At 46.1% G+C, this 14,818-nt stretch overlaps 1 protein-coding gene and 1 long non-coding RNA gene across 3 annotated transcripts in view; one reads left to right on the top strand and one right to left on the bottom strand.

The window, feature by feature from the left end:
- GRK5 (G protein-coupled receptor kinase 5) overlaps nucleotides 1-8,208 on the bottom strand; it is a 225,300-nt gene extending 217,092 nt beyond the window's left edge. For both annotated transcript variants that reach the window (XM_004428127.3, XM_087432694.1), the window contains exon 1: nucleotides 7,947-8,208. In XM_004428127.3, the coding sequence (XP_004428184.1) occupies nucleotides 7,947-7,998 (52 nt within the window). In that variant the 5' untranslated portion in view covers nucleotides 7,999-8,208. The remainder of the gene's footprint in view (nucleotides 1-7,946) is intronic.
- A 318-nt stretch (nucleotides 8,209-8,526) lies between these two features.
- On the top strand, nucleotides 8,527-13,908 carry LOC147916908 (uncharacterized). The gene is made up of 3 exons (XR_015552520.1): nucleotides 8,527-8,714; nucleotides 9,772-11,575; nucleotides 11,728-13,908. It is a non-coding gene; the product is annotated as an uncharacterized LOC147916908 (long non-coding RNA).
- The last annotated feature ends 910 nt before the right edge of the window (nucleotides 13,909-14,818 follow it).

The following is a 14,818-nucleotide window of genomic DNA, read 5'->3' as shown; positions in this document are numbered from 1 at the left end:
CACCCCCCGCCCCCAGATTTATTGAGGCATAATGGACAAATAAAATTGTATATATTTAAAGCGTACAGCATGATGACTCGAGACATGTATCCATTGTGAAATGATTACCACAATCAGGGTAATTAACACATCCATCACCTCACATAGTTACCTTTTTTCTTTTATTATGATAAGAATGCTTAAGATCTACTCTCAGCAAATTTCAAGTACACAATACAGTATTATTAACTATAGTCACCATGCTGTACGAGAACAGTGTGTTGTTGACACCTTTCTTCATGATCTTATTTTTTTTGTGAGATCAGTCCTGTGCTAACATCTGCCAATCCTCCTCTTTTTTTTTTTGCTGAGGAAGACTGGCCCTGGGCTAACATCCATGCCCATCTTCCTCCACTTTATATGGGACGCCCCCACAGCATGGCTTGACAAGTGGTGCGTCGGTGCGCGCCCGGGATCCGAACCGGCGAACCCCAGGCCACCTCAGCATAGCGCACGCACTTAACCGCTTGTGCCACCGGGCCAGCATCTTCATGATCTTATTTTAATCTGTCCTATTCAGAAGAAATGGAAACCCTCAAAATTGTTTTATCTATTTCCACTCTCACTTTAGAGCACCTTTTTGAAGTCCGTAGAAAGAGAGGTTTTTTCCTTCCTTCTGTGGATTTACTGTACATACAATTTATCTTTTTTCTTAATAAAATGATTGTTTTAAAATATCCTCACATCAGGAGTTTCAAGAAGGAACATGGGGCTCTGTGTGCATCAATAATATGCACATAGGGCCAGCCCCGTGGCTTAGCGGTTAAGTGCGCGCGCTCCGCTGCTGGCGGCCCAGGTTTGGATCCCGGGCGCACCCCGACGCACCGCTTCTCCAGCATGCTGAGGCCGCATCCCACATACAGCAACTAGTAGAATGTGCAACTATGACATACAACTATCTACTGGGGCTTTGGGGATAAAAAGGAGGAGGATTGGCAGTGGATGTTAGCTCAGAGCCGGTCTTCCTCAGCAAAAAAAGAGGAGGATTAGCATGGATGTTAGCTCAGGGCTGATCTTCCTCACAAAAAAAAAAATAATAATAATAATAATATGCACATAATTTGAATTAGGAAAGTCAGTTGCTCAATCTAAGCAAATTTCCCAACAAGATATGAGAAAAAGGGAAATATGGGTGGCTCGCCACCACCACCAATATCTATGATTGTCCCTGAACTGAATTTTTCTCTGAAGTAACTCAGTCCTAATCCCCAACCCCCCAGGCCCAGTTCCCCCACCCCTTCCTCTGTCTCTTCCCCTCTCTCCCTGCTCTCTCTCCCTCTCCTTTACCTTCCCCCAATTTTCACGTCAGAAGTTGTGTGGTTATCACACTCTTATTCAATTCAATGTGTAGAACTCTAGAGCAGCTCTGTCCAAATGAACTTCCAGCAATGCTGGAATGTTCCATATCTGCACAATCCGACAAGGTGGGCGCTAGCCACATGTGACTGCTGAGCACTGGAAATATGATTAGCAAGCTTAAGGAACTGAATTTTTCATTTTAATTAATTGAAATGTAAGTAGCCACATGCAGCTAGTAGCTACCATGTTGAACAGCAGACCTTTAGCGGACTAGACACCTTTAACCCTTTCAGGTCATTCCAGGTGACAGGGTACATCAGAAGATGTGCTCAAACCAATACGAACAGAAAGCCAGAAAGGAAGGGGGCCTGCACCATCTTTGCTCCAGAACTGCAGCCCATCAACTCCGCTCAGGCTGCTGCCTTAGCAAGACCACCCAAGTTCCACCTGGAAGGCACCACTGCACACCAGTTTTCCTCCTGGATCTCGTCATTCCTCAACCAAAGGGTCCTCTTGCCATTGTTTTTAGTGGTTTCCATTTGTAGGAAATGGCCTTCATCAAAATAAATGTCTTAGAAGATAAGCAGTTGTCTTCCAGATTCGGGCCTATCCCTCAAGTACGACCTCTGAATTATCCTTAAATCATATTTTGGTCCCTCCGGCTACTGTCCAATTCTAGGTACAGCAAAGTCAATACCGTGTACCCAGCTAGGCAGGTCATACCACAGTCGGCTTCAGCTCTTTGGGAGAAAAAATCTGATTTTCCTCATATCTGATTTACCAGTTTAAAAACCTAAGAAGATGCCAATGACGCCCAATTCCCTTCCTCACCCACCTCTAGCTGCATCTCTCCAACATCTAGAGTGTCACCTCCTGCACAGTCCTTCAACTATCAAATGTTGAATGAATGAATGAATGAATGAATGAGTTCACCCTTGTAAGAAGACAATTTAAGAATGGTTTTCTCAGGGCCGGCCCGGTGGTGTAGTAGTTAAGTGCATGTGCTCTGCTTCAGCGGCCTGGGGTTCGCAGGTTCGGATCCCGGGTGTGCACGGAGGCACCGCTTGTCAAGCCATGCTGTGGCAGCATCCCATATAAAGTAGAGGAAGATGGGCATGGATGCTAGCCCAGGGCCAGTCTTCCTCAGCAAAAAAAAGAGGATTGGCATCAGATGTTAGCTCAGGGCTGATCTTCCTCCAAAAAAAAAAAGAATGGTTTTCTCAGGGAGCCAGCCCAGTGGCATAGTGGTTAAGTTCATACTTCGGCAGCCCCGAGGTTCACAGGTTCAGATCCCGGGCACGGACTTATGCACACCTCATCAAGCCATGCTGTGGCAGCGTCCCACATACAAAATGGAGGAAGATGGGCATGGATGTTAGCCCAGGGCAAATCTTCCTCAGCAAAAAGAGGAACATTGGCAACAGATGTTAGTTCAGGGCCAATCTTCATCACCAAAAAAAAAAAAGACAGAGAGAGAGAGAGAATGGTTTTCTCAAAATGAGAAATTGCAGGAGATGCGGGGGCAGGGTCTAGTCAGGAAGTAACCACTTTCTCTTTAAAAGGCAGCATGATTTATACAAAATGGAGTGCTTCCTCCAGTGTTTGGATGGTACTAAATGGAACAATATTGCCTTAACCTCAAAAAGAAAAAATTTTAAGAAGCTTGATTTATTGATTAAAATCTTCTCAATATTTTTAAATAAAATTTTTCACTGAAATATAACAGGATGTGTTTTAAATCAGAAATTGCTCCTTTTAAGCCCACATAATCCATTTTAATCATTTAAAATCACATTTTAAAACGCTTTGTCTGCACTATTCTATTTTCATGTGAGGTGTGGGGGCTGGGGATAGTAAGATTGAAGAAATTCCTGATTTCCTTTTCGATGTGTCACCTCTTTGCAGTCACTCCCTATTGTTTTCTCAAGTTTCACCTCTGAGTTGCATGATCTAATTCAGTGATATCTTTTTGTAACCATAAGATTTTTTTATTTCAAAAATGTCAAGAAATTATAATGCTTCACCTTGAGCCACAAATACATTGGCAACAAATATTGACTTTAAATATTGCCCGTAGTCCTAGATGGTTTCCTGAGAACACTGGAAATTCCCAGGTATGGGTTGAATAGTCCTTGGTAGTCATATATTGGGTTCTTTCCTGAAATTCACTTGGACATTATTGAAGTCTTCAGCCCAGACCCAAAGGGTATTATTTAGCAAGCCACTACAAGAGTTACAGCTTCTGAAGACATAATCTAAACAAGGTTTAGTTTGGGCACTGGAAGAATCCAGGTTTTTGGAGTTCAGAATCTGACAAGAAGCAGCTAAGCTACTGAAAGATGAGAGTCTTATGGGTATTTATCTGATGGTTTTAAAAACAGGCAGCTGGATTAATTAAAATCATCACTTGAAATCTTTCTGTAAGAGAGCAAGGCCTTCTGAAAACACTGCTTTTGGTTTCTCGATCCCCAAGTTGTCAGGACTGAAAAGAAACTTAGAAAAAATAAAAGGCAGCTTCATTTAACGGCATGGCACTTACTAGGCCAGACGGCTTTTACACACACTGAGCCGCCTGTGCCAGGAAGAAAGCTGTTGCCTTTCTGTTTGGTAAGATTGAGGGGAGAAGCACAGGGAGGAATAAGTCTGCCTGCCAACAGTAGAAAGAGGCCTGTGAGCTTCAGAGACACTCCAATGTTCTAATAATGAAAGACACTGATGTTTCAGTTTCGTCATCACGAACTAGGGGTGCGAGGCAAAAAGGAAGGGGTGCACGGGTTTCAGCCCTGCTGTGAAATGCTGAGTCTGTCCAGGCAGAGCCTGCCTCTCACCGGCTGGATGTGGGTTCCCTGCCGCCTCCTGCCCTCCCCAGCCTCTGCTAGCCCGAGCTTCACTTTTTCCCAGGTCTCTAATCTTGATCATCAGGCAGATCCAGGCCAACAAGTCACCGAGTTATCTAAGAAAAAGATTCTTGCATATTCTGGTTTTGGGGATTGAGACCAACAGCAAAGTCATTACATTTCTGACTTCTCAGTTCCTGTACTCGGTGCCTGCTAGGATCATGCTCGGGAAAATGTGATCAATACTCCGTCATCTTTATTGATCAGACATGGCTACCTCTGGCCTGTGAAGAAAGGAAAGATGGGCCCTTGCAAAATTTCTCTTGCCACTTTTCACTCAAGAGTGAAGCAACTGACCTAGAACATGAGAAAAACACAAAGACTTTCCTGCAACAATAAAGCCAAAAAGAAACACACAAAAGGCACTCTGCAAACACTCTTTCTCACTACTATTATTTCAACACTAGCTTGCTTGCCAATTTTCTGAGATTCTGAAATGTAAATAGATGGATGGATGGAGTTAGTCTGGGTCTCTTTTCATTAAATGCTTAATCACTTAGCTCATTTCCATAAATTGGCATGAATTCAGTCTCAACTTCTTTCTCTTTTTCCTCAACCAGTTTTTAGGAGAATAATCTAAAGTGCCTAAGAGTGATCAAGTTGATGTTTTCTCATAAGACCAGGACAAATAAACAGCCCACAAAATACATTTGGGTGGTTTAAAATTTTGAACCTAGATCTCCATCTTTTCTTATTTCGAAACAACTGTCACAATGGTGCGATTTGCTTACTATGTTTTCTAATTACTAACAATGACTCATTTTTACCCTAATCCACTTACAGATTTTCTATTTTATTGCTATGTTCATGTTTTCCACTTTACACCTGTTTTATTATGGTAAGAATTTGAATTTACAGTAAATTTAGAAGCCATCTGCCTTTAAGAATATAAAACAATAACAAAAGATAGGCCCCCAAATTACCCACCAGCATGGACAACTACAAATTCCTTTACAGCATCTGAAAAGTGTGTTTGTCTTTCTTTAACGCCTGTTTGTCTATTGTTTGGGACAAATGTGACTTTTACTTGAAAGCTACATTTCAAATGGTTTACAATGTATTTTGTTAAGTGAACTAAATTAAATTTCACATTCACCAGTCATATTTCTCATCTGTAACCATTCACAAGAATCTTCAATTAAGAAGTGTTTTTAAACATTCTAAACAACTCAGATTTTTTAAAGATACTATAAATTTTATGTTAGACATTTCACTAACTGGAACTTTCATTTCTGAATATTTGGGTAATACGCTTATTTGAATTAAGAATTACTTAATTTAAAAGAATGACTTCAAGTATATGAGAACTGAGAAGAGAAAAGTAAATTCCTTTTATTTCTAAAAGCTTCCACACTAATCAGAATATCTGGGCTCAAATCTTTAATAAAGCCCCAGCAAGAAGGAAGTGGAAGCACATAAAATTGTGGATTCTCTTTAGACATAAGAAAGAGGGGAAGAAATCAAATTTAAAAATGAAGTTTCCATGTAAGTGATTAATTTTTCTCATTCATGTGTCAGTCTCTCCATTTCCTTACATGCAAGGCCCTCTCCATTTCAAAGGCATCGTCAAGAGGTATTTTCTCACCATGAGATGACTACCAAGCTCTCAGAGAGAAATTGAAAAGACTTTAAAAGGAAAAGGAAGTGAAAGGCACATTCTTGAGCACTTTTAATCACTGTAATTCGTTCATTCCATACAAGCCTCCAGCCAGCTGCTCTCTCCCCTACGGTTCTGAAAAAAACCAATTTGTTAACCTGACAAACAAAAATATCAGGCGGTGAATCCATTTCGGTGAAAAAAACTGGGGAGACCAGTTTGGGGGAGAAAATTGATAACACTTTGCCCACGCCGAGCAAAACATTTTAAAAGAAGCAACCAAAAGCTGCGGGAAGAAAAAGCATGCCCCCAGGCAAACGAACATGTAGAGCAGCAAATCTAGGAAGCAGAATTCCTCGGGCATCAGGAGAAACCAGTGCAACTTGCAAAGCCTCCAGCACCATCGTATCCAGTGATTTCCCAAGAAATAATTTCAGAATGGAGGGAGGGTGAAAAACTTTCCCAGCCCCCGAGCCCTGCGATGTACAACCACGTCCCACCACTAGGTGGCGGCTGCAAAGCCTGCGAGCGGGGGCTGTTTTCTCCGCTTCTTCCCCTCCAGGACACACCGCCCAGTCCAGGCGAGAGCCCACCGTGATCCAGTTCGCTAACATGTCAGGTTCCGAAAAAAAGAAAAAAACTCAGGCCTTAGAACCTGAAGTCGCCAAGTAACAGCCTCTCCTACAAATCTGTTCACACCACAGCTGAGCGATGGGGGGGACGGACTTGCATGTTTTAAACTCTGCTGGGGTTTTCAAAGCAAACCTTCCAGGCGGCTGCTTTAGGGCGACAAGTGACGACGAAATTACGACGTGAACGCTGGGCTGAGTTGCTGGGCTGTGCATCACTCACCGCACAGCGTGTACAGAGCCACAGGGTGATGGAACCGGCTGGATAAACATGAATCGTTTTATTGCTGGCCAGAAATTCCTCCTTCATTCATCAAAGTGGGTGAATGAAAATATGAAGAACCAGGTAAGCATTTTCGTGGGCTGCTCCCCGAGTATCCTTCTGAAGTCAAGACCTTACTCAGGCTGCCTTCTACCTTGGGTGTCAAATGAAGCCTCCTCCCATGAGAGGGAAAAACCACTTCCCCTTTCTTATAAAAAGTCTGCACGACAGAGCTCAAATCTTGGCAAAAGAGATGTTACATAAATTCCAGGTGTTCCTAAATAGGTATGTCGACACGCACACAATTATTTTAGAAAGCATCTAAGTTTCTGGGCCACTTTTTTTTTTTTCTTTCTTTCATCTCAAGGAAGAGTCAAAACATGTGTGTTTATAGTTCTGACTTAGGATCTTACCCTCTCCACTTAGACGATATTTCCTGCCAGCTAAATGCAGGAAATCTAATGATTTGCACCCAAAACGTATCTAAGCACTAGCACACTTACCTTTCTTTTCTTAACTGAGCCAAAATTAAACAATTCAGTTACATCCCCCCTGCCCCTCCTCAAAGGGAAAATACCCACCTCTGAAATCCTGAATTATTTTCTAAGTGATTTGTACAGCCATCCTCTCGTTATTCTATGAACAGGCTAATTCCTCAACATCTTACTTTGCCTTTAAAAGGCTTCCTTCCACACAACGGGATTTCCCAAAGAAACATTCCTAGCGGATGGTTTCCAGCAATAGCCTATATCAACTCAGCCTGCGCAAGCAAAGACTTGGCTTCTGCTAATTCCACTCCCCCACCCCCCCCCCACACACACACACCAATTCACACTCACAGAACCATCCCGGGCCGACTCGAAAAGCTATTTTATTTGCATGTGTGCCCATCTCTTCCTGAATGAATGCTTTTCCAACTGACCTTTCAACAGCTGCCGAGATGGCACGGTCGGTAAGGTTAGAGCTGGAAACTAGGGGATAGTTTAGCATCCTAATCTCTGCAACCTCGACGTTTCTCCTTCTCTACCCAAGTCCAGATTCTCTGAGCCCAAGGGCAGGCAGGAACCCTGAAGCGTTTGCAGAGCAGCTCTCCGAGGTGTCCTGCTCGCGACCAACTCACTGCAGGCATCCTGCACACGCACAGCCCCAGCCCACACGCCGCTCGACACCCGCACCCCGGCCCGCGGCGAATGCGCCAGGCACGCACCAGCCCTGCCTCTTACCTTCCCTGGCTTTCAGCAAGACCGTGTTGGCCACGATGTTTTCCAGCTCCATTGACAGTCGGCGGTCAGCGAGGAAGCCGGCCGGTGGGGCTGTCAGCGCCTGGGGGTGCTGCCGCTGCTGCTGCCGCTACTCGGCTGCCGCCGCTGCTGCCGGAGCCGGGAGCGAGCAGCCCGCCTTGCCTACCGCATTATTCCTGCTCTTATCCCTCGGAGTTTTCCCCCTATGCAAAGAGGAGCCGCCGCCGCCGCTTCTTCCTCCCTCTGTGTCCCCCCTCCCCCCTCCCTCAACAGTCTCCCCCCCACCCCCCACCCTCCGCGTTTCTCTGTCACTCCATTCTCCTCCCCTCCGGCTCCCTCGGATGCTTTAATGTCTCAGATGCTTCTGCCTCCCCTCCGTCCCTCCCGGGGGTGTGGTACTAGCAGGCTCGGGCGGCCGCCCTGCGCAGGCGCCAGGCCAGGCCGCGCCTCCTGCCTCGGCGCTCGCGGCGCGGGGCCTGCTGGGACTTGTAGTTCTCCCCGCGCGCCGCGCAGGGGCCGGACTGGCGCGCAGCTGCCGGAGTCCGAGACCGGCCCCCGGACCCGCGCGCAGAGAGAAGGCGGGCGCAGCCCCGGCCGACGAGGGGCGGGGGGCGAATCAAAAGCGGCCCGGCCGAGCCGGAGCCCCCAGTCCCGGGACCCAGACTTGCACGCCCACGCCCCGGGCTCCGGCTCGCCGGCTTCGCGCCCTGCCGAGTGCGGGGAAAGCGAAGTCCACAGGCCACGGCGGCGGTGAGCGAAGCGCCGCGGCCCGGCGGGAGCCGGTGCGGGGTGCTCGGGGTGGGAAGGAGGTCAGCCCGGCCAGGCCACGCGCCGCACCCCGCTTCCTCCGGGCCCACGCGAGGGCTGCAGCCCAGGGGCGGCGAGGCGAGCCCCGCACGCGGCGGCCGGCCCCTGTGCGCCCTCTCCCGCACACGTGCTCGGTCGCCGACAAAGGTGTACTTTGTTTCCTCCAAGGGCGCGAAGGGGTCTGCGAGTCGACGGTGACCCGGCGCTGGCGGCCTCGTCGGTGGCCGCGCAGCCCGAGCGCCCCCCGGCGGCCGCGGGGTGGGGGCGCGGCAGCGGGTCCACGAGGACGGCGTCCCCCGGCGCCCGGGACCGCCTGTGCCCACCTCGCCGGGACTCGGGGGATCGGGGCGTGGGAAGCGGCTCGTTCTGCAAATAAACTGTCTTCCAGCACGCGGGACCCGCAAATCAAAGATCCTCGTTACAATTAAACTCATTGAGAGTAATAAAAACGCCGACGGAATCGCCCGAGTCGGCTGTGGGGAGCGTTAATGAGTAACAGCGCCGAGACGGTGTTGGAAAGGCGTTTTCAAATTCCCGGCTTATTTATCTTGGGGCTCTTAGCGCCTTTCCACGGTATGCTCAGAACATCAGACTCCAGACCTACACTCAGCCTCGCTTCCTTGCTTCCTCTAAAGGCCCTACTCCTGGGAAATGGGCCCTCGGTCACCCAGAGTCTGCGAGGAGTGTCCCCCTGGCCGGGGTCGGGGGTGGGGGGGGGGCTGGCCCCAGGGAACAATGAGGCCTTTGCCTCCTCTGCATCCTGCGGGCCGGATATCCTTTCAGAAGCCGGCTCTGGGCCTTTTCTGTCCAAAAGGAGGAAACTTTCTGTCCCCAGGGCTGCCAGGAAGTGGCAGGGAGGTGCCAAGAGAAACGGAGAACAATTATTAAGCATTGGAGGATATAAAGAAATTAATAGACTTTCCAGGGCTTGGAAACCAGAATGGTCGCTGATTCTTTTTTTTTTTTTTTTAATTTTATTTATTTATTTTTTCCCCCAAAGCCCCAGTAGGTAGTTGTATGTCATAGCTGCACATCCCTCCAGTTGCTGTATATGGGACACGGCCTCAGCATGGCCGGAGAAGCGGTGCGTCGGTGCGCGCCCGGGATCCGAACCCCGGGCCACCAGCAGCAGAGCGCGCGCACTTAACCGCTAAGCCAAAGGGCCAGCCCCGGTCGCTGATTCTAACAGCACAGGATTGTCGTATTTCCTGATGGAGTATTCCCACCACCACCACTTCCTAGTGTCTGGATTTGGGTCAGTGGGTTTCCCTAGGCCTCACTTATCTTGTCTGCAATGTGGGGGCAATAACAGTACCTGTCAGAAGGCAGGGAGCTGAGCAGATGACTTCTTAGGCATCTTCCATTTCTGGAATTATTGTTCTAAGCAACCCAGGCTTGGTCTTGGCTACATATCCACCATGCCCAGAGCCCTTACTTCTAAGGAAAGGGTCTCTTTCAGAGAGAGAGAATCCTGGAGCTGGCACCATCTCAGAGTTCACCAACTACACTGGTCATTTGCCATTTGCTGGCAGCCTAAGGCCTGATGCAGCCCAAAGTTTGTTTATTTGGCCGACATTAAAAAAATTTTTTTGAATGCCTTTAGATGGCTTGTGCTCCATAGCAGCCTTCTCAAACTTTCATATGTGTACAGATCACCTAGGAATCTCATTAAAATGCAGGTTCTGTTTCACCAGACCTGAAATGGGTCCTGAGATTCTGCTGTTTCTAACGAACTCAAAGGTTCTGTCAATCCTGCTTGTCAGTGGAGCAACTTTGAGTAGCAAAGCTCTACAGTTAATCATAATCCCTACTGCTCTCTATTGTCTTATACCCAGCCCACATCACCAGTGATTTTACCTATCTGGCCTCTATAGACATTTGAGTTTGCAACCCTAAAAAATCTCTGCCTGTCCCCCCTCATTTTACAGATGTGAAACAGACCCAAAGAGAATGAGTGGATTCTGCATGGTCCTTCAGTAAGTGAAAGCCTATCCACTTCTCTCTGTGCTACACGGTAATACGTCCTGCCTACAAAATAAATGGTTGGGCTTCAGGTATCTGTGCCTCTATAAGGAAATAGGACATTCCAATGCAAGAATGGAATGATGATTGCTAGATTTACTGGACACCAGCTCTGGGCCAGATCTGTGCTAAGTGATTTACATGGATTATTTCACTGAACACAATATCTGAATGAGGTAGAGAACATAGCCCTGTTTTATAGATAAAGTCACCAGGTTAGGAGGGGTTTTATAACTTGCCTAAGGTCACACAACTAATAAATAGAAGACCTGGGATTTGAACCTAGCAGTCTGACTCAGACTCGATGCACTTAATTTCTGGCTAGCTCCGGCTGGCCAGCAGAACTTGGTTGCAATTATTCTGTTTGGCTGCCAAAGTGAACTTAAATTGTATTGTAAGAAAGCAAAGCAGGCAGTTGGCTAAATGATTAAGACTCAAGCAGGTTTTCCATTCCAGTAATAATTCCACCATTATGGTTTCATTCCTTTCAATTAACTGCGTTAACAACTTGCAGTCCTCTTGAAAAATGGGTTTGATTCAAGGAAGGGTAGTCTATTAAATATCGTAGGTAAGTAGGGAATCTTTGTGGCTGAGAGCGAGAATGGAAATCCAAATGGAGGAGTGGATGAGTCTGAGAGGGATGGGAATATGCCAAAGACAAATACTGACTTCCAAATCCACTCAGGATCAGCTGGGCTGGAAATGCAAAAGAAGCAGGGAATCTTCTCTTTCTTCTGTTGGCACCTGTATCTCATGGATAAAGCTGCTCTGTCAGAGTTCTTGTGAGTAGTAATCGACTATTCTGGAAAGTCACAAACCTATCTTTGTCCTAAAATATGGGTTGCTTCTGCCTGAATAGTTAACGGGCTTTCTGAATAGTGCTGGGGGTGGAATTTTCATCCCTTTCCTTGCCTCACAGCTTTCTAATCATCAGGAAACAGCTGGAGACAGAGCTTTCATTCTCCCATTTATTCTCGCCTTCTTCGAAGTTTACCTTCATGTGCCGAGCACGGTAGGAAATACAAAGGTGCTTTCCCAGGAGAGGTCGCCACTAGGAAGGAAAGCAAACTGGGAGGGAAACCACCGGGATAAAATGGAATGAGGGCCATCGTGGACGGATACACAAAGGACTTCAGAAACAGAGGAAGAGGTGATTTCAGGCGCCTAGGAAGATTCCAAGAGACAAGAAATGAGAGCTGAAAGTGGGGTTGGAGGCATGAGGTTTCCAGTTACAATTCCCTCCGCTCTAAGTCCCTTCATTGATGGATCCAGTGCTTAGGAAATTTGACATTAAAAATGTTGCCATGCTGCAGACCACCTATTGTTCTTCTATTTACTTAATATTTTCCTTTAAAGTCAAGTCACTTTAAAAAACTTTTATTCATCCTAACCAATAATGTTTGTGAAATGTGAGTAGTAGTAGAAATATCACACTTTGGAAAAAACTGACCTGCAAGCAACACATGGAGCCTTAGCAGCCTTTGGTTTCAAGACGAACCAGCTGATCTTAATAAATCTGTTGGGTGGCTTCACCTTGGTGTTGCCAGATGGTTATGACCTGTAGACATCTCAACACCCAGCTTAGTAACAAGACTTTACAGGGTCATCTGTTGGGTTCTTAACTGCGAGTTCAGGAAAGAGATTCCTGCTGAAATGCACATGTCTGGTGATGGAGCCACACATGGTCTCCGTGCTTTTGGCACTGCAGCCGTTTCTCATGGTCTTCTTTAGTGAGAAGGGAAGGCCTCCTTCCTGGTGCCGTGTTCAGTTAGGAGAGTCCCCACAGTAGACTTACTTGCCTCCATTGTATATACATAGAAGAAACTGAGCCTCAAAGAATTGGGTCTGTTGTTCAAGGTCAACTGTAAGTGGTGAGGCTAGTTGTTTAGGTAAGTGTCTGCCTTCCCTACTCAAGGCCTGAAATGTGTCTTTTTCATCTTTCGATTCCCTTCTCTATAGAACTTAGTAAGTGCCTTACACATAGTGAGAATTTGGCAATATTTGCTGACGGAGCAAATACGGCATTTCTTAGCCCCACCGAGGCCTCTGGGGTGCTAGTTTTTCTATACTAGTTAACTATCAAAATCCCTACATCCCTGCCAGATCAGAGATTAAAAGGGAAAAGTAGGGGAGACTGGCCTCCTGGTATCAGAGGTCAACATCACAGAAAGCCATGGGCAATCTCTCAGGCCCTGGAATTTCCAGTTCTCTGACTATATCTCCGTCCTCAAATCCAGTTCTCTCCTGCAATCAGCCCAGTAGTTAAACCAATCACACAATTTTAGAGGACACTAAGCAGACTAATTTCAATTCACTTTTCAGACTGAGTGAAACACAAGATATTTACCCCGAAAATGGCATACGAAAAGCTGGGCATTTTTTGTTTGGTTCAGTGCTGAGCAATCAGATGGATTTAGATGGAGGAAAAATGTTCAGATTGGTAAGGAAATTACCCAGCAAAAGTATAAAAATTAATTCTGCACTTTCAAAGTAGGAGGAGGAAAAATGGCCTCTTCCCTAGTAATCTACTTAAAAGCCAATGATTTTCTGTTAATATGGATAAGGAAAGAATCCAAACCATTACTTGTAGTCTTTTTATGACTAGCATCTATCAGGTGATGACACGACCAAAGCCAGGCTCATTTGTTTGAGCCTGGTGGCCTGCAATGGAAATGCGGATACAGTCTTGACAACAAAGGTAGAATTGCTTCTTAAGGAGGAGGAGCTGAGATGAATTGAATGCAAGGTGAGGAGCCCTTAAACCCAGGTGACTCATAGGCGAGATGGGCTCCAGCAGTCTCCACCTTAATGCTGCAGTAACATAAGCTTTCTCTGCTCCAGAGACTCAGGGGCTAACTACCTTTGCGATCTTGATATGAAGCGTTTACTGTCCTAAGGTAGGCCATTGCAGGTATGTGACTATTTGATTGATTCAATAAAAGGAGGGCATACTTGCTTCCTCCTTCAAGTCACAGCTAGCTAGGTATATGCTAAATGGAATCTAACAAATACTCGGAGTTTAAAAAATGTAATGCTTTGCACAGATTGTTTTTTTGATCATTACATAAAATAAAATATAGTATGTAATTTGCCCAATTGATTTGGGGCAGCTTAATTCCCTCCTGTAGAAGCAAAGGCATGGGTTACCGTGCCATAGAAATGAGCTTGTGCGGCAACAGGCAGGTTGGAGCACTCATTCCACAAAGCTGTCATAGTCTCCTCCATAGAGAGAGGATGCCATCTAGCATGGACTCTGGAGAGCTGCAGCCAGCCCCCAAATGGCAAAAGTAAGCCTTGGGTTCCACGTTTTGTGGTCTAAAATGAGGCCATGAGTGTGCTAGGCCAGTTGGTATACAACACAAACAGTTCCCATGTGCTCTTGAAGTGGTTATTGAGTCATAGAACATTTCCATTAGTGCTTACATCTCAAGCTCCACAATCCTCACGTGTTCTAGGATCCAACTGGGAGTCCCTCCTATCGAGGATGAATCTAACCTCTGTGTGTTTTGGGGAAGGTGTGGGGGAGTTGAGCTCGTTCTCATTAATGACACAGGATATTCATTCCATTGAATGGCTGGACCATAACTCATTTAACTAGTCGTCCACTGATAAACATGTTTATTATTACCAATCTTTTGCCCTAACAATGAGACAATGGTTTTTTAAAGAGTTAATGAGCATTTTTTTTCTTTTTGTCATCTACCTTTTAAATTTACATATAGTAAAATAAAATTCACTCTTTTTGGTGTTTAGTTCTATGAATTTAGATAAATGTTACACTTGTGTAACCACCAACACAACCAAAATATAGAATAGTTCCATCACCCCTGATTTTTTTGTTTTTAATAATTTTATTTATTTATTTATTTTTCCCCCAAAGCCCCAGCAGATAGTTGTATGTCATAGCTGCACATCCTTCTAGTTGCTGTATGTGGGACGCGGCCTCAGCATGGCTGGAGAAGCGGTACGTTGGTGCACGCCCGGGACCCGAACCCGGGCCGCCAGTAGTGGAGCGCACGCACTTA

The sequence above is a fragment of the Ceratotherium simum genome, chromosome 6 (assembly GCF_057802395.1).
Source record: "Ceratotherium simum simum isolate JZ-2026a chromosome 6, ASM5780239v1, whole genome shotgun sequence".
NCBI classification, from domain to species: Eukaryota; Metazoa; Chordata; class Mammalia; order Perissodactyla; family Rhinocerotidae; genus Ceratotherium; species Ceratotherium simum.
The sequence above is the reverse complement of the archived record's forward strand: the minus strand, read 5'-3'. Positions and strand labels throughout refer to the sequence as shown.